This window comes from Delphinapterus leucas, chromosome 5 (genome assembly GCF_059928025.1).
Source record: "Delphinapterus leucas isolate spDelLeu-1000000601 "Yukka" chromosome 5, BTC_Dleu_Yukka2, whole genome shotgun sequence".
NCBI lineage: Eukaryota > Metazoa > Chordata > Mammalia > Artiodactyla > Monodontidae > Delphinapterus > Delphinapterus leucas.
The window spans coordinates 90,863,899-90,887,303 of record NC_143133.1 but is presented as its reverse complement, the minus strand read 5'-3'; the positions used below and the strand labels follow the sequence as shown (position 1 = coordinate 90,887,303).

The following is a 23,405-nucleotide window of genomic DNA, read 5'->3' as shown; positions in this document are numbered from 1 at the left end:
AAAATCCTCTAGAAGACAAATAATTATTATTTATGTGTTACACTTCTCATAGTTAACATACTAGTTTTAGGTAGGTTATATTCATGTTACTGAGCTGTTTCTACGTGCTGTGTGTATACCTTATACCAGAGAAACTCTACCATATAACTTGTATAACTAAAATGTGTAGTAGGTTTATACCCATTTTATTAAAATGTTGTATGCTGAGGTGGGGTGGGAGAGTGGAGGAAAGGGGCACTGGGTTCCAGACCCAGTTCTGACATGAAGCAGCTGTACAACCTTGACCACAGGCCCTTCCTTACCCTGCCAGGGCCTCTGGGTTCCATCTGGTAAGCCTCTCCAGGTATGCTGCCCTCTCTCTCCGGGCCCGACTCTCTCCCTTGTTCCTCCCCAGATAGCTAAGACTCCTGTTTAGAAGATAAGATAAAAGACCACGAAACTCTTTTAAAAAACTGCCTAAAATGATCGGTTAGGCTGCTCTATGGCCAGGGCAGGGAGAGAGTAATGTGTGCAGGGGCAGGCGGGGAGGGCTTCACAAAGGAGAGAGTCTGAGCTGGACCCGGAGTTTGGAGGGAAGGGGTTTCGTGGTTTGTCTTTAAATTTTTCTATCTCAACAATCTGATCTCAACTCAGTAAATCAGTACTGACAGTAAAGGCCAAGAATATTTCAGTAATGTGTTGTTTGGCTAGAAATCTGATTAGATGTTCCGAACTGATGCCAAACCACAAAGAGTCCCCAGTTCTATGACACGGCTGACTCATGGATGTGAACTGACTTCCAGCCCTCCAGATGACTGTTTTTGCTTTGACAAGCTTAGGTTTTCTGCATCCATTTATTCCGGTTCCACTTTGTTTTTCCCTGCAGAGATTCTTGGGATATTTTCCATTGAATCATAGAGTTATATCATCAAGTTCCCTTGCAACATTGCTTCTATTAAATTGGAGGCCTGGACTACTAAAAATTGGTATCCTGTTGTGTTCTGTGTCACAGGATGTTTTAGCATGTGATTTCTGTCATGTTTTGAAGCCGTCCCTCTGTTGATTGTCATTCAAATCCTCACCGCTAGAGGAGTGACGGGTGATGTCAGGGGATGCTTCTCTTGTAATCTAGTTACTGTTTTACTAGTGGCCCTACATTGTCTTTATCAGCAGATCCCATGTTCCTCTTTTAAAAATTTTTCTCAGTGTTAATTTTCTTTATTCATTATAAAAATTTGGAAAATACAAAATCTCATCCAGGAGAAAATAACAATGACCCAAATTCCAACATGCAGAGTTAGTCACTGTTTGAATTCTGGTTTATTTATTCTGTATATGCTTTTATCCTTTTCGAGTACTTCAGTAATCTTAACTTTAAAAATGCAGTTTCTCTTTATTAACAAGTTAACTACTAGATATTAGCTTTCTGTCTATTAACTTTGGGTGCTGTATTAATCAGGCTTCTCTTGCAATGCTGGATAACAAACAACCCCCAAATCTCAGTGGCTTATAATAGTAACATATACTCCGTACTCATTACGGCCAGGTTGGCTGCAATTTGAGCTTAGCTGGGTCAGCCGACTTAGGCTGGACTCCTGGCTTCATGTCTGGTCTACACATTACTATTTTCGGGCCTTGGCTGAAGGATCACCAACTACCTGGGACAGGGCAACAGAGGGTGGCTGGTGGAAACTTGCCATGCCTCTTAAGGCCTCAGCTCGAAGTTGGCGCTTTGCCATTCCACTCACATTCTGTTAATCAAATCAAGTCACTTGCCACACCTGAGGTCTGTAGGGTGGGAAGGATTCTCCTTCCATAGAGGGGCCGTGGTGTGTTAGTTTGCGAGAGCTGCCATAACAAATACCACAGACTGGGTGACTTGAACTACAGAAATTTATTGTCTCACAGTGTTCTGGGTGCTAGAAGTCTGATATCAAGGTGTCAACAGGGTTGATTTCTTCTGAGGCCTCAGTCATGTTGGATGACAGCCCACCCTAATGACTTCATTTAACCTTTAATTTCTCTTTAAAGACCCTATCTCCAAATACAGTCACATTCTGAGGTACTAGGGGTTAGGACTTCAATATATGAATTTTTTTTGGGGGGGGGTGGCAGGGACACAATTTAGACCATAATCCATGGTAAGGGTGGGAAACAAAGGAAGGATTGTAGACAAAGAATACCCTAAGCACTTAACCTCAGTGTGGCTTAGCTTTCGCACCATTAAAACAGGGATATGCAAACCTATGTTAGGGGTTTGTTGGGGATTAGATGAGAAAATGCGTGTGAAGCCCCTGGTGGTGAAAGTGGTAGAGCTGGGTGTGGTTCTACCTCAAATGGAAGAACCAAAGTAACCTTCTGGGGCCTCTCTTCCTGGTCTCTCACATGGGCGAGCTGGGAGTGCATGGAGCTTCTCAGAGTGGCCTGACTTCCACGGAAGCTGTCCGATCAGTAGACTCTTTGTGACAAAGCAAATAAGGCCTTTCGGGTACTCAGACTGTGGCCTTGGTTTTGGGGACACCATGTTTCCACCCATGAGCTATGGCTCTAGCATCCTTTCTTTACCACAGATATTTATAGAAAACCTGTTATGGCTTCTGAGGGCTGTGGGCTTCATATTGGCGTAAGGCATGTCCCTGCTCCCAAGGGACAGCAGCTGAATGCCTGTGGAAAAAATAAGTGAGCTGGGAGGTCAAAGGACAGGGTGTCCCTCGTTCTGCCTCTGTGTTCAAAGCCAACTGCCTTACACTACGTAAATCCCCTTTTGGTTTTCTCCCCTAGAATATTGTGTTAAGGAATGGCTCGGAGACCTTTGAGTCCTGGAGGAAGCCCCCTCTGCCTGTGCACACCCAGTTCTATTTCTTCAATGTCACCAATCCAGAGGAGGTCCTCAGAGGGGAGACCCCTCGGTTGGAAGAAGTGGGGCCCTACACCTACAGGTGAGTCCCGACCCCCTCCCTACCATACCAGCGAGAAAATGGAGCGACCCCCTGCTGTAGCCTGAGCCCCCGTCTCTTCCCACGAGCATCCTCTGTGTGCTGCGTGGGGGGCACATGTTCCGGCTACAGTTGTCTGAAATGCTGCTGGTGTTTGGCACACGTGTGTCAGTGGCTTTGTGGACCTGGCCAGACTCAGCCTGTTATGTTTAGAAACGCAGCTGCTTCCTCCTAAGGTGGCAGAATGTGGCTACTGAGCGACGGAGAGCTGCCCTCCACTCCCTACCCTTTTAAGGTCGTCCTGCGATTTTCTTTGGTGACTTTTAGGGTCTCTTCCTATTTCTCTCCGCCACATCCCTAGTTTTAGACCAGTTCCTAGAATTCATTGTTGGTCTGGAGACAGTACTTTCTGTCTCTTCTTTTTCTTTTTTTTTTAACTGAGGTATAGTTGACTTACAATATTGTGTTACTTTCTGCTGTACAACAAAGTGATGCAGTTATACACATGTATGTACATTCTTTTTTTATATTCTTTTCCATTATGGTTTATCCTGGGACAGTGAATATAGTTCTCTTTGCTACACAGTAGGACCTTGTTGTTTTTCTGTCTCTTCTTCACTCCTTTTCCCACTCCTCCAGAGTACAGGAGATAACCAGGTGGTAGGGTGGGTTAGAGTCTTTGGCAGTGACCATCAATTCCAAACGCTGGGGGAGTTAGTAGCATTGCTTTAATCATTTTTTGGAAAAGATTAATAGAGGGAGATGCTGGGGGATCTTATGGTCAAAGTATTTTTCCCCACTGTTGCCGTATCCCCGCAACCCGCTAGGACAGTACACTGCCCCACACGCCTCTTTCCAACAAAGTTTCTCCTTACCAAGTTTAAAAAAAAAATAGTAGAGGAAGCAGACAGCGAGATCTTTCTTCTTCAGAACTGCTGCATGGTAAAAATGCCTCACAATTCTGTCGTAACCGATTGCTCAATAAATGGTCGCCCCCTGATTCATTTACTGTGCGTCAGCACTGTGTCAGCGCTGGACTGGAGAGATAAAAATCCCGATCCCTGCCTCAGGTGCTCATGGTTTGACTCTGGAGTCGAATGACCTGTTGTGAACCTCACCTCTGCCACTTACTAGTCCTCTGAGCCTCAGTTTCCTTATCTGTAAAGTGGGGATAAAAATAGGACATCCACCATGGGATTGTTATGAGGACTAAGTGAGTCAAGTATGTATAAAGTGCTTAGACTACTGCCTGGCACAGAATTAACGCTAATTAAGTGTTTGATGTTATTATTAGTCTTAGGGGATTGTCTTGGTCCCTTCTGTGGAAATCAGTACCCAGAATTGTAAAGATGAGCTTTATCATTATATAGTAGAATTTTAAAAGATAAACAACACTTGGGTCCTCATTTTCAAAAGCGTTTTTATACCTTTAAAACCTCGAGAAACTCCAGGTACTGGGTAGAACCAGGCCTGCATTTGAGTCTGTCCAGCTTCGTGACAATTAGAAGTTGAGCCAGAATTAGGCTCTGAGCGTCCTGTTTGTTTATTTTGCAGTTTTAACCATTTTTATGGTGATTAAAAAAAAAAAAAACCCACATAAGATGTACCATCTTGGGCTTCCCTGGTGACGCAGTGGTTAAGAATCCACCTGCGAATGCAGGGGACACGGGTTCAAGCCCTGGTCCGGGAAGATCCCACATGCTGCGGAGCCACTAAGCCCGTGTGCCACAACTACTGAGTCTGCGAGCCACAACTAGTGAAGCCCGCACGCCTAGAGCCTGTGCTCGGCAACAAGAGAAGCCACCGCAATGAGAAGCCTGTGCACTGCAACAAAGAGTAGCCTCCACTCTCCACAACTAGAGAAAGCCCGCGTGCAGCAGCGAAGACCCAATGCAGCCAAAAATAAAAGAATAAATAAATTAATTAATTTAAAAAAATTATTAAGAAAAAAAAGATGTACCATCTTTACCATTTTTAAGTGCAGTTCAGTAGTGTTAAATATATTCACATTGTTGGAAAACAGACCTCCAGAACTTTTTCATCTTGCAGATCTGAAACTGTATAGCCATTAAATAACTCTTCTTTTCTCCCCACCCTGGGCCCCTAAGAACCAACATTCTACTTTGTTTCTATGAATTTGATTGCTGTAGATATCTCATATAAGTGGAATCATACAGTATTTGTCTTTTTCTGGTTTTGTTTTGTAACTAAATTCCTTCCGGCGAGACGGATGACTTCCTCCCTGCAAGAATAAACTCACCTGAGAACTAAAGAAAACCCCCAACAAACAGTCTTCCCTCTGGGTCTCCTGGGCCTGTTCCTGTCATCATTATCTTCATTGAGAAAAAGACATGGGTTCTAACCATAACCTGAGGAAACCCAGTGTTCCATGAAGACATCTTCTGGGCCATTGTGTCTGCTGCCTTAATATGCTGTTGTAGATGTGGTCATGGGAATAAATAAATCCTAGAAATAAAATAGCGTCCAACTGTTACCATTACTTCCTGCATGTTCCCATCTTAGAGGGACCTAAACTGACTCCTTAGGGAAGCCTGAGAACATCTCACAAGGGTCCTTAACCCTTGATTCATGGATCCCTAAGGGGTCATGGATAGAATTCCAGGTGGTCTGTGACTTGGGGGGAAAAATTACAGTTCATTTTCACTAACCACTCACTAAAATTTAGCATTTCCTTTGAGTATAAATGTAGGCAACAGATCACAGCAGTGTTAGCAGTACCATGGCTTCACCACTAATGGAAACACAGATATCATTGTGTCTCATGATAGCGGTTGCTCAAAATATCATTCATGTTCATAAATACTTAAAAATTACAGTAATTGTGGACTTCCCTGGTGGCGCAGTGGTTAAGAATCCGCCTGCCAGTGCAGGAGACACGGGTTCCAGCCCTGGTCCGGGAAGATCCCACATGATGCGGAGCAGCTAAGCCCGTGTGCCACAACTACTGAGCCTGTGCTCTAGAGCCCACGAGCCACAACTGCTGAGCCCATGTGCTGCAACTACTGAAGCCTGCGCGCCTAGAGCCCGTGCTCCGCAGGAGAAGCCACCTCAATGAGAAGCCCATGCACCACAACAAAGAGTAGCCCCCGCTCGCCTCAGCTAGAGAAAGCCTGTGTGCAGCAACGAAGACCCAACGCAGGCAAAAAAAAAAAAAAAAAAAATTACAGTAGCTGTTAGACCTGCTGCTACATTTTATTTAAAATGTCAGTAAAGAAACACACATATTGCCATATCACAGATTTTTACAGTGACACCTGTATTTCAGTCATTGGTTTCCTTGTAATCCTGGATATTTTATTTTCTGTATGTAAAGACATTTATCTGAGAAAGGATCTACCAGGCTGCCACAGGGCCCAAGGCACAGCGAAGGTAAGAATCCCAAGAGCAGATCCTGTAGGTTGGAAAGCAGATTGGTCACTCACTGATATTTCATTTTTGCTCCACGAGTTTTCCTGCCTCCGGTTTTCACCCTGCCCTGGTCTCTCCCATTTCACTGCCACAGTGATTTTCCAAAGCACACAGCTGACATTTCCTTTCCTTCTCTGCTCAGGGTCCTAGTGACTCTCCCTGTGTGATGTTCAAGGCCTGAGCACCCCAGCTTCTTCTGTATATATAGCCTCTTTGTTTGATTTTAATTTAATTTTTTGGCACTCTCAACCTAGAATTTTATTCTCTAACCAGAGCTAATTCTATGCTATAATCAGAACTGTCCAATAGAAATTTAATATGAGTGTCAACTTAAAAAAAACAACAACAGGGCTTCCCTGGTGGCGCAGTGATTGGGAGTCCGCCTGCCGATGCAGGGGACGCGGGTTTGTGCCCCCGTCTGGGAAGATCCCACATGCCGCGGAGCGGCTGGGCCCGTGAGCCATGGCCGCTGAGCCTGCGCGTCCGGAGCCTGAGCTCCGCGGCGGGAGAGGCCACAGCAGTGAGAGGCCCGCGTACCACACACACACACACAAAAACGTGCAACATAAGAGCTGTGAGTTGAGTTTATTCTGTGTCTTACGGAGGACTATAGCCTAAGAGACAGCCTCTCAGACAGCTCTGAGAAACTGTTCTAAAGAGGTAAGGAAGGGGAACTTCCCTGGCAGTCCAGTGGCTAAGACTCCACACTTCCAATGCAGGGGGCACGGGTTGGATCCCTGGTCAGGGAACTAAGATCACATGCCACTAGGTGCAGCAAAAAAAAAAAAAAAAAGAGGTAAGGAAGGAGTCAGAATATATATGAATTTTTTTGCAGGAAAAAGAAACGTAGTCAAAACATAAAAAGATTACTTCTAATCACAAAAACAGATATCTCAAGTTAATGATTTTAGTGCTTTTCTATGTATGGGAAGATGCAAGAATCTGAGGTCATTGAAATATTTCCTTAGGTATGTACCTTAATTATCTAGGGGCTGGTATCCAAAGCACAAAATGCTTCCTGTTTTTCTCCATCCTGAATTCCCCTCAGGCTCAGTTTTGGTAGGCAACTGCAAGAGCTAATGGCTTGATCCTATAGAGCTAAAAGGGCAAGCAACATTTTTTTGTTGTTTACAGTGCCCCACGTTGGTCATAAATTTGACCAAGGCTTGGGAAGCATTTCGTGACCAATTTGTCCCACAGCCCTAGGAATGCTTATTCCTAGGTCAGGCAAGGATCTTAGTGATAGGCCATTCATATGCTATATCTGGCTTAGGCCCTATTAACCTAAACAACCTAAAATCCTCTGGATCTTCTGTTTTACTACTCTATTATGATCCAGGAAATGTTTTCCCCTTGTTGTTTCTTCCCATATTTAAAGTTGCACCATTACAATTAACTTTATCTGTATATATGTGATACATATGTGATCATATATATATGTGTGATCAATTGCCTCAAGATACTTAGCCATCATTAATTTTGTTGGAGGCCCGGTTACACATCAGGTAATGCAGGATACAACAATCTTATAAAATAGAATATAAGTAAAATAACGAGTAACATTAATAAGAAAGTATAGCAGAGAGACAAAAAGTATAAATAGTTTGAAAACAACAAAGAGAACAAATTAAAACAATGATTAGTATAACTAGTTGTAATCTGGATCTCAATAAGCCATCAAGTCCAGAGGGGAGCCAGTTAGAGAAGCCAAATTCTGGAGAGATTAGGTAGAGAGAAAAAGATAAGTGTTTCATCTTCATTTGCAGAGGTATACTTCATCAACTTGCCACATATCATAGTTAGCATAAGAGGAAAGGTTTTCTGGAACACAAAGATTAAAAGCCAGTATATTTCAGAAAAAAATCATAAGATTATAAATCATATTTTTCAGTTCCTTCAGTTCCGTATAATTCTTGTTGATCTTGATAAACGCATCAGGTTTTCTGTTAGAGTTTTATAATTTCTTACCCAGTTCAGTGGTATGATCTAAAAGTCATCAGAAACCTGTATTTGTCAAAAAATCCTTTTTATGAATTTTCTTGAAGATTTTCATTTTTGTAAAAGCATCAGAGTAAAACAATGACTCTATAATAACAAAAGACTTAAAATGGCATGGTTAAAGATTTGATTACAGTGTAGTTGACAAAGCAACTTGGTTATTTCTGTGACAATACAACATTTTAAGGAATAATTAGAATCATAACTGTATAGCACAGGGAATTATAGTCAATATCTTGTAATAACCTATAAAGGATAAAAATCTGAAAAAGAATATATATACACATATATATATATATACACACACACACCTAGAAAGAATTTATATACCTATAAAGGATAAGACTTATACACACCTTATAAGTGTGTATAAGATTTATACACACCTATAAAGGATAAGAGTCTGGAAAACAATCTGAAAAAGAACCTATAGAGGATAAGAATCTGAAGAAATCTGAAAAAGAATATATATCAATATGTATATATAGATATATATACATATATATCTATATCTATATATAGCTGAATCACTTTGCTGTACATCTGAAACTGACACAATATTGTAAGTCAACTATACTTCAATAAAAATTAAAAATTTTTAAAACCTTAATTTCTAGTGAAAACTAAGAAGTAAGCAATTATGCACTTTTATGTTAGCATTCTGTAGATTGGCAAACTTATAAATACCATTTATGATTTTTAAAAACGTGCCCTTGGGGCTTCCCTGGTGGCATAGTGGTTAAGAATCTGCCTGCCAATACAGGGGACATGGGTTCGAGCCCTGGTCTGGGAAGATCCCACATGCCGCAGAGCAACTAAGCCCATGCACCACAACTACTGAGCCTGTGCTCTAGAGCCCACTAGCCACAACTACTGAACCCACACACCACAACTCCTGAAGCCTGCGCACCTAGAGCCTATGCTCTGCAACAAGAGAAGCCACCACATTGAGAAGCCCCCCACCGCAGCGAAGAGTAGCCCCCGCTTGCTGCAACTAGAGAAAGCCTGCGTGCAGCAACGAAGACCCAACGCAGCCAAAAATAAATAAATTTTAAAAATTAAGATCTTTAAAAAATAATTATTAAAAAATAAAAATAAATAAAAACATGCCCTTTTATGGAAAAATTTTCAATGTGACACAAAACATTTATTAATGGTGCTAAATATCTTTAATTTCTCTATAAAAGGAAGCCTATTTTTAGTAATCAGTTTTTCAGTATCTTTATTTGGGAATGATCTAGATATTTAGTACATTTCCATTATTTAACTTAACTTAGCAAAACTCTAAAGTTTCAAGTTACCAAAAATCTGGAGAAACTATTTTTAAGTAGACATACCATAAAACATAATAATTCTTAAACAGTACACTAAATGGCTCTTATCCCATTTATATCTATTTAACTCATTTGTTTCCAACAATTATATTTAGATTACCCATGAAAATTTCAGGAGACATTAGACCAAGTCAGCCATCATTCCAAGCTATTTTTATTGCTGATAAATTTTAAAACAGAAATAATATGAACATATTTGACTAGGTTCAATAAAAGTAAGACATGTCTGTATTAATTAAACCAACAAACTTAAACTTTAAACCAAATATTAATTTAATATTGAACATTTCCCAGATCACATGAACTTGAAATTCATTTGGGTTAGTTTCTATTACATTCAAAAATATTTAATTTCTAAGTGCCTCCTGTAAGTCAGTTAAATAGGGGTCCTTTATAAATTAATATTGATGATACTGTCTGGAGGTAGAGACATATCTATAATGTACACACAGACATATAACAGACATAACCAGAGATCTCATAACTTCATTTTATAACTTAGTCGTGAATCAGGTATTACAATATAAACTTACTAGTTTATAAATAACAGTTGGTGTAAGTTAAATTTATTTGCTTAGATGACTTAGCCTTTTTACAAAGACAGTTGCTTTCAATTCCCCAAAGAACTGGTCTGCCTAAATGATATCAAATGATTGATTTATGCAACTACATTTTCTTTAATTTGCTTTTTTATATCAATGAGAAGATTTCCAGCTAAACTGGAAATTAGGAGTTCTGTGTTCTAGAACTTTAGGGTTCATTTTATCATGCCTTCAAAAGTTTGCACAAGGCATTCAACAAAGGCCCTCTTTCTGAGTGCACAAGTCAAACCCAGACCAATTTACCCTAGGGGCAAAAAAAATCTCCACTATTGCTTTTTTAGGCCCTGAATATTAGCCCCCAGTTTTTGTTTCATATTGTGCGGACTCAGGTAACTCTGTTTCCTTTAGTATGTTTAATTAATACTGCCTTAGGGGCAGATTTATATGCTCTGTATTATAATACCAGGCAGGAGAAGCATTCCCCAGTGAGACATAATGTCTATCCCACAGTATAATCAGGCAAAAGAGATGTAACCATCTCACAGAAAGCCCATTCAAATATGCCAATTTTTTTTTTAATTTATTTTTGCCTGTGTTCGGTCTTTGTTGCTGTGTGTGAGCTTTCTCTAGTTGTGGCAAGCGGGGACTACTCTTCGTTGCGGTGCGTGGGCTTCTTATTGTGGTGGCTTCTCTTGTTGTGGAGCATGGGCTCAGGGCACACGGGCTTCAGTGGTTGTGGCTCGCGGGCTTTAGAGTGCAGGCTCAGCAGTTGTGGCGCACAGGCTTAGTTGCTCTGCAGCATGTGGGATCTTCCCGGACCAGGGATTGAACGCGTGTCCCCTGCATTAGCAGGCAGATAATTATCCACTGCGCTACCAGGAAAGCCCCAAATATGCCAATTTTAAAAAAATAAAATTTTATCTCAATTCTATCAACTCTTATACCTTTAACTTTAGCCAAGTGACCCAGGCCCTTTTGTCAATCTTTAACTTGATTAATTAGCCTAACTGTTGCCTCAAGCAATTGCTGGTTAGGTATCTTAGTATAATTTTATTCCAGCCTTAAAAAAGTTTTTTTTTTTTACTGGGCTAAATAAACCAGACTTGTTTGCGGCCCTTTAATGTTGGGGGTACCAATAGGGGGTCTCTTTGGCCCATTCAACTTTAGGTAATGTATCAAAGCCTTTGCTTTTTTTGTTTGTTTTATTTTGTTTTTTGGCCGCACTGTGCGACTTGCAGGATCTTAGTTCCCTGACCAGGGATTGAACCTGGGCCCTCGGCAGTGAAAGCACAGAGTCCCAACCACTGGACCACCAGGGACTTCCTTGAAGCCTTTGTTTTAATCTCATCAATGTCCATTTTATTTATCGCATTTTTAAATCACCATCTAAAGATTTCTATCCTGCTGGGACGAGTCCCTTTAAAATTTCCACCTTGTTGGGAAGCAGTCTCTTGACTTCCCCCTCAACATTTCCTATTCCCTTGTTAATCAACCGGATTAACGTTAATTAACCTAATGTTTTTATTAGTATCCTAAGACCCATCAAGGGAAAGCCAAGACTACAAATAAGGCTTCCCAAATCGTTTTGTTTTATTTTATTTTAAACTGTGGGCATTCTTAAGGTTAGAATCTTAAGAATTCCTATAGTTTATTCAGAAGTTGTTAATAAACCTCTGTATCTACCTTTTAATTTGCTCTTTTCATAGGTACCAATAAAACAGCTATTTATAATGAGAGCTCTCTAAAAATTTACCAATTTAGAAGTTTCTTCAATTTAAAAGATCCATTGTCTGGCCATTGATGAGTAGTATCTTAATAGTGATAACCAGTAAGATGCAATAGGCACCCGCAACAAGAGAGTGCAAAGGATGCAGCCTTCAGAAGATCCAGAAAATTTACTCCAAAAAGTAGTCTAAGAGGGCTTCCCTGGTGGCGCAGTGGTTGAGAGTCCGCCTGCCGATGCAGGGGATGCGGGTTCGTGCCCTGGTCTGGGAAGATCCCACATGCCGCGGAGTGGCTGGGAACCGTGAGCCATGGCCACTGAGCCTGCGCGTCTTGTGCTCCGCAACGAGAGAGGCCACAACAGTGAGAGGCCCGCGTACTGCAAAAAAAAATAGTCTAAGAAAATAAAGGCCTTTGTTGTACAGGTGGACGCAACGAAGGTTGAGAAGACAAAGGTCCCTTATGAACTGGGACCCCTTATGACAAATTTTCCTGAGAGCTGGCACAGCCAGACAAAAAGACTGTTTGGAATCCCAGTCTATTTGATGGGCTGTCAAATGTACATCGTATGTGTACTTTCCTGATGGCGGACAGTGTGCTCTCAAAACACAGAACAAAATGCCTAAGACGATCAGGTAGAACATTTACATCTCAAAGGCATAGGGAGAGAAATGCAAGTTCCTCCTAAGTCCTAAGAGGGCTTTTGTTCCTTTAAGGTCAGAAATCTGAAAAGATATTTTATCAAGCTGACTTTCTCTAACTGGGTATGCAAAAACCAGTTTTGGAATGTCAAAAAGAGCCCCATCTCAGCCATTTTTAAGGTGAGATTTCCTTAGTTCTCACTTAAGTACTTGCAAGTATAAATTCTGTACATCCTAAACCTGGCTGGGTTTTAGTTGTTAGTTGGAGGTTGGCTTTCTGATACCCCTCATTTCTCTGTTTGAGAAACTGTTTCCTATTTTAAAGTTGAATTTGTCAGGAATAAAATTTACTAATGAAATTGTGTGATGGGCAATGTGGTGCTTGTGAGCTTAACCCCTCTAGATGTTACTTACCCTAGAGTCACTTCTGCTCTTCTACATGTCTCTTCTAAAACAACCATTGGTGCTGGGATCAGTGAGTGGCCAACTCTCATACGTGGTCCCCAGACAAGCACGTTTTAAACTAATGAGTGGGTTTCCTTATGGGACTCTGCTTCCATCACTCCCATAAATGTCTTAGTTGCCTGAGAAAGCCATAACTGACTGGGAGGACCCTTGTCCCTCTTCCTCTGAGCAAAGCTTTCATGTGATATCTTCACTTTTATCCCGACAGAGTCTGTTAAGGTAGCCAAATTGAGGAAGGATGTCAGGTCAGGTTCCTACTTAATCACCTAGTCCAAGCCTCCTTAGGGTCTTTCAGCCGAGCAAACTCATCCCAGTGTTTATCACCTGAGGGTAACCTCAGTGTCTTTCAGTTGAGCAAATATAGGCACCTCTTCTGGAAGCTAAGTTCAAGGATAACCTTCCCCTCATAGTGAGGAGTTTAACAACCTCTGAATAAACTCAGGATCTTCAGCTAAGAGTGGGAGATCCGGTACCAAGAGAGACTCACTTAAATTTGTTTGGACTCATTGAGGAGGCAGACTGGCACAAGGGGCCCTGCTGGTGTCAAGGCTCTGGATCCTTGTAGAATTCAGGCGAAGGAGAGAAGTCTGCTCTGGGTCTTCATGGCTGCCAAAAAAAAAAAAAGGCACAACATAAGAGCTGTGAGTTGAGTTTAGTCTTACTGAGGCCTATAGCCCAGGAGACAGCCTTTCAGATAGCTCTGAGAAACTGTCCCAAAGAGGTAAGGGAGGGGCCAGGATATATGTGAACTTTTTTGCTGGAAAGAAACGCATAGTTGAACATCAAAAAGTTACTGCTAATCACAAAGAATAGACATTTCAAGTTAATGATTTAAGTTGTTTTCTATTATGGGAAGATGCAGGAATCTAGGGTCATTGAAATATTTCCTTAGATATGAACCTTGACTATCTAGGTGCTGATATCCAAAGCACAGAATGCTTCCTGTTTTTCTCCATCCTGAATTCCCCTCAGGCTCACTGTCGGTGGGCTACTGCAGTGGCTGATGGCTTGATCCTTATGGAACTGTAATTGCAGGCAACATTTTTTTTTTTCTTTACATGAGCCACATATGTAATTTTAAATTTTCTAGGAGTCACATTAAAAAAAAAGTAAAAAGAAACAGGAGAAATTAATTTGAATATTTCATTTACCTCCAAACTACTTAAAATAGTATCATTTAAACATGTAATCAATATTCAGAATTATTAACAAGGCACTTTGCATTCTTGTTTTCATAGGAAGTCTTTGAAATCCATGTGTATTTTACATTATAGCACATTGAATTTAGGACTAACCACTGTTCAAGTGTGTAATAGCCTCGTGTGGCTAGTGGCTACCATAGTGGACAGCACGGTTCTAACCAAACTCCAATTAATTTTACAGCCCTAGACACCCTACCCTGTCAGTAAGCATGCCGTTCCCTCAGTCAAGAAGGAACTCCACCACCTCTCTCTGTTCTCCCCTAGATTTTCCCTGACTTTGAATGCACTCTGCCTGGTATGTGATAAAGTGAAAGGAAAGAACCAAATCCTTTCATCTCTGAATATCCAGTGTCCAGTGAATATCTATAGAATAAGTGAATGAAACATCCTCAGCCGTGGTTTAAATCCACAGGACACAAGTGGCTCAGCTGGAACCCCAGGACTGAGTCAGGGAAACCCAGGACCCAAGGACAGGTTCAGGAAAGGGGAATAGGGTCCTGAAAATGAGTGACTTTGTTTAGGAACGGCTACTCACATGTGCATTCCAAACTGCTAAGTGTTCCTAGTAGGGTTGAGTGGGCTGTGAACTGGGATTTGTAGGAAAACCTGGCTTTTTAGGGAGACCTACAGCCCCTCTAATGGGTCTTTTGTAATCATTTGGTGGATCTGATCTCTGTCACTTATGACTTAATTATGCTATTGTTTAGCTACATGGGAAAGACAGAACATTCCAGTAGCTCTGCCCCAGTATTTGATAGTCCCACGGGTTCCGTCCAGACTGAGTCAGCTGTGTGTGTGCAAAGAAGGCGAGGGCATGCGGCCCCCCATTGGTCAGTGTGGACTGGCCTGGGGTGGGAGTCTCTGAGATGGGGAGGCCACGCTGGGCAGTGCAGGGCCTGATTGATTGGACACACAATTTACAGTGACACATTCCCCATGACTTTCACGTATTCATGAGTTCAGAATATTAGTGTTTTTGGAAAAAGATGGCAGAAGTTCCACATGTAGATAAAAAGCCAGTCAGTCTGGTTTAAGGAATGTAGTGCGTTATTTACATTTTTATTAAGCTGTGGATGGAGCAGCCCTGGAACAGGTCTGTTGACACAAAGCTGATTTGCCTCACGATCCTGTTGCTTAGTGACCTACTGGCCTAAAATTGTGTATCCAATGGCTTCTGCAACCTTTTTGAGATTTTTCATTTTGTCCGGTTTCTTTTTCTATTTTGCCTACTATTTAGCATTTCAAGAATTTTTTTAAAAATTAATTTGTCCAAGGGCTCTGTCAACTAACTTTCATGTTTCTAACATGTATTTGCTGAATTTACAATATCCCATTAAACATCTTGTCCTTGACTTTCTTAGTTTTGCTGTTTGGATTGTTAATTTCTTTTATAAGGTCTTATTACTGCTTTGATAGTAAGGAAAAAGATGTGAGGGACAAATATTTCATAAGTGTTTTTTAATTATTATTCACTGACCGTTAAGTAATACTGGATTATAAAGTAATCAACATGTACAATATCATATATAGCATTACCTTTAAAAGAGTAAAATATATTTTATATTATAAAAGTAATATATATAAGCAGCAAAGATAAAGTTGAAAGTACAGGAAAGTAAAATAAAAAAACTACTGCTACCCTCCATGGTTTCACTGTCTCAAAGATAACCAGTGCTAATGGATAGATTCTCAGTCATTTTCACATGGTTGTGTCTTACTTTTACATGGTTATACTGTATATACTTATGCATGTTCATGTACATACGTGTATATTCTACTCACTTAATATTACATCAGAGGTATTTTCCCATGTATGTGTTAGTCATTATACAAATATATTTTCTTGATGATAATATTCAAGAGATAGAGGAAATATATTACTATACTTAACCACTCCCTTCTTCTTGGATATGTCTATCAGTTCTCGTTCCATCCTTTGATTACCGCATGGATTGAATGTTCTCCTCATGTTTGCCAACCGATTGTGTTTCCACATTCTTAGTTCTTGTCCTTTGCCAGTTTGCCTGTCTGGGTTCCGGTGTGTTCATGCCACTCCATAAGCTTTTTATATAATAACGACGTTAACCCTGTGTCACAATTGTGGCAACTGTTTCTCTATTGTTTGCATTTTTTTTTTTTTTTTTTTTTTTTTTTTGCGGTACACAGGCCTCTCACTGTTGTGGCCTCTCCCGTTGCGGAGCACAGGCTCCGGACGCGCAGGCTCAACGGCCATGGCTCACGGGCCTAGCCGCTCCGCGGCATGTGGTATCTTCCCGGACCACGGCACGAACCCGTGTCCCCTGCAACGGCAGGCGGACTCTCAACCACTGCGCCACCAGGGAGGCCCTTGTTTGCATTTTTAATTTTAAAATTTATATGTAACCAAATCTATTCTGTAATGAACTTTTCTATCATTTCTGAGTTTAAAAAGTCCCACTTCCTTCAAAGGTTTGATATTCAAGTCTATTTTCTTGTAGTTCTCTTTTTTTCACATTTAATTTCTTATGGATCTAATTGTCTCCTTACAATTTAGCCAAGATAGGAATTTAGTTTAAGGTTTCAAATGCTGTACTGTTATTCCTTTGGTCCTTTACTCAACTCTGAGCCAAGCTATATATATATATATATATTTTTTTTTTTTTTTTAAATACCAAAGAGATGGTAGAAAAAAATTTAAATGCCATGGTTTCTGTTTCCATTATTGTAAGAGGATGCTTATCTCTTTTTCTAAACCTGACTCACTCTACTCTGATAGGACCGTTTTTCTCAAAATAGAAACAGAAATAGCTTTAGATAAATCAGTTTTTTTAAAAATCAAAAGTGAGAAAAATAGAAAAAGATCTGCTTCTTATCCTGTACAAAAAGGTGGCGACCAGGTGGATTTTAAATGCATGTGGAGTCCTGGGTGAGCCAGCAGGGTCAGGGTAACACTTGGAGAACGGGGAACCATTTCCATCTTCAGCAGTGAAGCTGTTTCTTATACATCGCCAACAAACATGGGCCACCGCCCACCCCCTACCCAGTGCTTTTTCTCCGAGTCCTGTTCTGGACTCTGGGCTTTCAGTCTTTCTCCTAGTTGACAAGGCAGTGGTGATAGAAAGTTCAGCAGCCTGCTGTTCAGACTCTGCCTTTGGCCGACTTTCCTGCTCTGCCCTCTCTTCTGGGTCGTCCCATCCCCTCTGACTGCACTTCACTTCCCTGCCATGCCCCGAGCTGCAGGCTGCTCTTTTTTTTTTTTTTTTTTTTTAACATACACAAAGTTGGAAGAAGCTTTTTATTTATTTATTATCTATTTTTGGCTGTGTTGGGTCTTCATTGCTGCGCGCGGGCCCTCTCTAGCTGCGGCGAGCGGGGGCTACTCTTCGCTGCGGTGTGCGGACCTCTCACCGCGGCGGCCTCCCCTGCTGCGGAGCACAGGCTCAGTAGTTGTGGCGCGTGGGCTCAGCAGTTGTGGCTCACGGGCTGCAGAGTGCAGGCCCAGGAGCTGCGGCACACGGGCCTACCTGCTCCGCGGCATGTGGGATCGTCCCAGACCAGGGCTCGAACCCGTGCCCCCTGCATTGGCAGGCACTGCGCCACCAGGGAAGTCCTGGCTGCTTTTTCTAAACCGCCTCTGCAGTGCGTCATCCTCTGCCCCACCACAGTTTTCTCACCCTCCACTTAGGAAACACATCCTTTGCTGTCGTGCGATGCTGCCTGCCTTGCTCTCCCTCTGCCTCTGTCTGGGAGCCCCTCCACCCTCCCACTCCCGGGAAGCCTACTCCTTCTGGAACCAAGTGTGCTCCTGCCCAGTGTTCCCTCAGGACACCCATTCCAGTTGCCCACCCCCCCCTGCCCCCAACCTAGCACCTTGGGGTCAGCTTCAGAGCTCTTTCTACATGTGAGGTAGCCCTTTAAACGGCAGCCTGCTCTGCTCTGCTGAGGACAGGACCCAGGTCTTAACATCTCTCCATCTCAAGAACTTAGCACAAGCCCCCTCCTACATGATACTAGTAGTTAATGTTTCCTAAAGCACTTAGTATGTGCCAGGTAGTGTTCTAACTGGATGACAAGCTTATGGGGCTTTAATTCTCACAACAACCCTACAAGGAAGGGATGCTGTTATTTCCATTTTACAGATGAGGAAACTGAGGCACAGAAGTTAGTAACGGATGAAGCCAGGATTGAATGCAAGCCAGACTCTACCCAGTGTGTTCAGTCACTTCTTATAGGAATCCTCAACAGAGAGCATTGGGTGAATGGAGAACAGAAATGACTTGGGACATTGGATTATATGGTGGTATTGAATGTATCTAATTTATCCAACACCTCTGAGGAATTAGATATTGCAGAGATGTTAGTTTTCCAATTGATTAAAATTATTCCTTTTGGTTTCCTTATCTCAGGCGTATTTTTTGCCTTCTGTGATGGTGAGATTTTGCCTAAACATTCAGGAGATTAAAAATTCTTTTTTGTTTTAAGAAGTAAGAACTTCTTTTAAAAAAAGGTTTTAAATGAAATACCTGTAAAATCAATTATGTATTTTCCTGCCACATTAAACAGTTCATGGGGCATAATCAACCTTTTCTTAGTGACTAGGGCTATCATTGTGATTAACAAATAGTAAACTGTATTCTGCGCCTGTGATGTCCTGGGGCGTTTGACATCAATCAGTAGGATTAATTAGTATCTACTAAGTACCAGGGACTATACCAGGTACTTTCAAGTATGGTTCCTTAATTAATTGTCTAGGCCTGCGATTTTGCTTTGCCTTTTTGTTTTTTTAATTTGGTTTCTGTTTCTGGAAGCTTCTTTGGTCTTCTCCGATACAGTAAAGCACTAATCCATCACTTCTTGTTCTCAGTCTGCTGTTCACCAGGACAGCGCCCTGCCTCTAGCTGACTATGGTTGATCAGCTATCGGGAGATTTGGGTAACAAGACTTGTTGCTCTTGTTACTAAACTCCCTCTCCTTTTTCTGTGACCTCCCTAGGGTCACCAGCGTGACAGGAGTGCTTGGAAGGGGAAGCCTTTTGGGTTTCCTCTGACTGTCACATGTTTTGAGACGGAGGTCCCTTGCCATCCCTCCCCTCGGTTTTCATGGCCTCTGCAGAGCTGGAGGCCACTCCTGACAGCCCTGTGGCACTGTCTCCCTTCAGTTAGATGGCTCAGCAAAGGCTGTGTGTCGGCCATGCCCGAGGACGGCTGGTGACTGAGGGAAGTCTCCTGGTTAGCTCTGAGTGACCTGACATGAACCCTTTGTGCCTGCCAAGGGAATGAAATGTTTTTGTGGTTCGGGAACCCTTGGCTTTGACTTTTTGAAGTTTATTGAGAAACCAAGTCAAGTTACGAGGCAGAAAGCGATGGGAACATCCATGTGCAATTTCCCTTTAAAACATCAGGTTCTTACAGGGTAAGCAGTAAAGAAAACATTTTAAAAGTCATCTTCAAAGTCAGTAAACATACATAGACATAAACGAAGCAGGCTCTAGACTTGGAATTACTCAGGCCTCTAGGTGTATGACCTAAGGCTCAGTGAAAACAACAAAAAGTCTTGGGAAGGTCATCGATTTTCGTCATCAGTTAGAAAACTTGGCAGTGTTGGTCCCTGGCTTCTGAATCTGTGATGAATCCCAGCTCTTGACTACCGGGCCCAGCTTTCTGTGAGTGCAAGGAAACTGGCGTTCACCCTGGGGTCGCTTTTTCTACTTCTAGTTCCCTGGTGGTCAGCAGGGCCAAGCTGGGATCCTGGGCCCCGATTATACACAGCTTCTCCTGGAGAAGTCTGTCCTTTCCCCTTCCCTGGAGGGCGGCTCTGGGACTAGAGAGGGGGCGGGGCCCTCTCTGCAGGCACCTGCCTTGGCTCAGACAGGGATTTGCCTTTGAAATTTCTTTTTTTCCTCCAGCTTCTAACAAATCCCTTTGCATTCACTTAGGTGTAGACTCAAGGAAGACCTTGGACATGAAGTCAGGCTACCAAGAGTCTAAACCCGGGTCTGACACTTCTTGGTTAGTCCTGGGAAAGTTACGTTAGCTGAATCTCTGTTTCTTCATGGGTTATGATTTCTCTATGAGAGGGTTTTTGGTTGCAAGCAAGAGAAACCTCTAATTTAAGTAAAAAGAGCAATGTTTTAGAAGGCTATAAAGTGGGTTACAGATCCCAAGGAAACCTGTAAAGAAGAAAGGGGCAGGGGCCGGGGAAGCTTTGTAGACCCAAGTCACAGGAGCCCATGGGTCATCTGTGCGTCCTGGGAGAAAACGTCTGTCTACTGTGTTTTCCATCCTGAGGCTCTGTGCTCAGGATTCCGGGGCCAAGGAAAAGGAATTGGGTACCACACCACTGCCCAGTGCAGGAGAGGAAAGAAAATGAGGGCTCTGACCAGCAGAAAGGGGAGTGAGTATCTAACAAGCAAACGTCCAGTGCAAACGCCCCGAACTGCAAACTGCGCAAGGCTTTTAACAAGTATTTGTACGTATTCCTCGCAAACTGGAAGGGCGTGGACTTTTTTTCTCTCATACTTATTTAGATTTGGCAATTGCTAGAGGCACTCATTGGTTTCATCCTACAGACAGTAAGCACCTACTAGGAGAGACCATCTGATTCAGAGGAGAGAGTACTAGGCGAGAATTAGAAGACTTGAGCTTAGGCTCTGACTCTTCCACTGCCCTGAGTCCCCATCTGTAAAAGTTGGACGAAAACACTTGCTTCGTGTGTGCCACAGGCTTGTTAGAAAGATGAAATGATATCAGATGGCGTAGTGTGGTCAAACCCTTGGAAGAGCTGTACAAGTCTCAGATATTTATATTACTGTGTGTAGCTTGGTGCTAAGTACTAGAGAAGAACGAAGACTCAACTGCTTTTACGTATAGGTATGCATTCGTTTATTGTTTGCTTGTCTATTTTTATTTTAAAATCTAGAAAAGTTTTGAGGCATACAAGTTTCTTAAGCTTACTTGCAATCTACCTGAGGCTTCAAGCTAATTTCTTCACAATCTAAATGACGTCGCTAAGCATTTTATAACTGAGTGCCAGGCTCCATGGGTGTTCAGGGATGAGAAACCCCACGTGTGGCTGTGGTTGGGAAAGGCCTCCGGAGGGAGGTGGTAGCCCCACTGCCTAATGCCTTCGTACCTTTGTCTAAATTAGCTCTGTTCAGTCGAAATATAATGTGAATCGCATATGTCATTCCAGGTTTTCCTAGTAGCCACATTAAAAAAAAATAAAAAGAAACAGATGCAATTAGTTTTAATAATATATTTTTGTTTACTCATTCCGTCTAAAATAGTATCATTTCTGAATGGATAAAGAAGATATGGTACACACACACACACAATGGAATACTACTCAGCTATAAAAAAGAACAATATTTTGTCATTTACAGCAGCGTGGATGGACTTGGAGAGCATTATGCTAAGTGAGATAAGTCAGAGAAAGACAAATACTGTATGATATCACTCATCTGTGGAATCTAAAAACTACAACAAACTAGTGAATATAACAAAAAGGATTCACGGATATAGAGAACAAGCTAGTGGTTACCAGCAGGGAGAGGGAAGGGGGGAAGGGTCGGGGAGTAAGAGGTACAAACTGTTAGGTATAAAATAAGCTATAGGGATATATTGTACAACACGGGGAATATAGCCAATATTTTATAATAACTATAAGTGGAGTATAACCTTTAAAAAGTGTGAATCACTGTGTCGTACTGTACACCTATAACATATAATATTGTAGAGCAACTATGCTTCAATTTAAAAAATAAATAGTATCATTTCAACATGTAATCAATATAAAAAAGTTGAGATATTTTACATTCTTTTTTTTTTTTTTTTTTGTACTGGTTTTGAAATCTGCTGTGTATTTTACCCTTACAACACATCTCAGTTCCAATTAGCTACAGTTCAAGGGTTCAGGAGACACAGGGCTACCAGGTGAGACAACACAGCCCTTGATGAAACAGGAAGAAGAACAGGTAAGCAGCAGAGAAGGAATAGACATGGCAATTTAGTGACCATCTACTATGGACCAGGCAGGCTCAGGACTGGCATGAGACATTTGATTGTCAAAACATCAGTCCTGTTTTTATATAAAAATTTGATATTTTGTTCATCATGAATTTTTAGCATTGATTTTGATCTTTTAAAATTGCATTAAAGTATTATTTGTTTTGACTACTGAGTGTTTGGGCACCTCTTACATTTTGTACCCAAGGCAGGTGCATCACTTCCCTCACCCTAGTCTCAGGCCTGGCACCAGACACCTCCTACCAACTTTGCTAATACCTCATTTGGGGGCACTCACAGGCACCAAGCTGAAATGGATATCAAAACCAGGAGTGAACTCCTCTAATTTACTAAACCTTAGGCATTCGTTTTGTTAAATGGATTTTTAATTGAATTCAACTTAGAAATAAAAAGACATTGTTAGGGCTTCCCTGGTGGCGCAGTGGTTGGGAGTCTGCCTGCCGATGCAGGGGACGCGGGTTCGTGCCCCGGTCTGGGAAGATCCCACATGCCGCGGAGCGGCTGGGCCCATGAGCCATGGCCGCTGAGCCTGCGCGTCCGGAGCCTGTGCTCCGCAACGAGAGAGGCCACAACAGTGAGAGGCCCGCATACCGCAAAAAAAAAAAAAAAAAAAAAAGACATTGTTAAACACATTGAAATTGAAACTGAATTTATGAACTGAAAAATTTGAAAATATTTCGGGACCAAACTATAACCCAGGAGAGAGTTCACTGGCTTTGATTCCCTAGTTAAGGTGACCCTTGACCATTGCATTTCCCAAATTATGAGGGGAAAGAATGAAAACAACACTTTTTTTTTTTTTTTTTTTGCCTTACGCGGGCCTCTCACTGTTGTGGCCTCTCCCGTTGCGGAGCACAGGCTCCGGACGCGCAGGCTCAGCGGCCATGGCTCACGGGCCCAGCCGCTCCGCGGCACGTGGGATCTTCCCGGACCGGGGCACGAACCCGTGTCCCCCGCATCGGCAGGCGGACTCTCAACCACTGCGCCACCAGGGAAGCCCAAAACAACACTTTTTTCCTCTCTCCGGGGCCTCATTTCCTTTTCACATTATAGCTTAAATCTCCAGTGTTTAGGGGGTCAGTATCTGCAGTCTCCCCCAATATGGGTTGTATTGGGAATGTTATATTGAAAACAACTTTGATGCTGAAAGAAAG

The 23,405-nt window shown here is 42.1% G+C and overlaps 1 protein-coding gene across 3 annotated transcripts in view; it reads left to right on the top strand.

Annotated features, from left to right (window-relative positions):
• The window catches only part of SCARB2 (scavenger receptor class B member 2), a 68,945-nt gene that overhangs the window by 16,192 nt on the left and 29,348 nt on the right, over window positions 1–23,405 (top strand). For 2 of the 3 annotated variants that reach the window (XM_022599345.3, XM_089912070.1), the window contains exon 2: window positions 2,761–2,918. In XM_022599345.3, the coding sequence (XP_022455053.1) occupies window positions 2,761–2,918 (158 nt within the window). Of the gene's footprint in view, window positions 1–2,760; window positions 2,919–20,173; window positions 20,236–23,405 lie in introns of those variants that run through there. The other variant, XM_089912071.1, reaches the window with a different exon arrangement.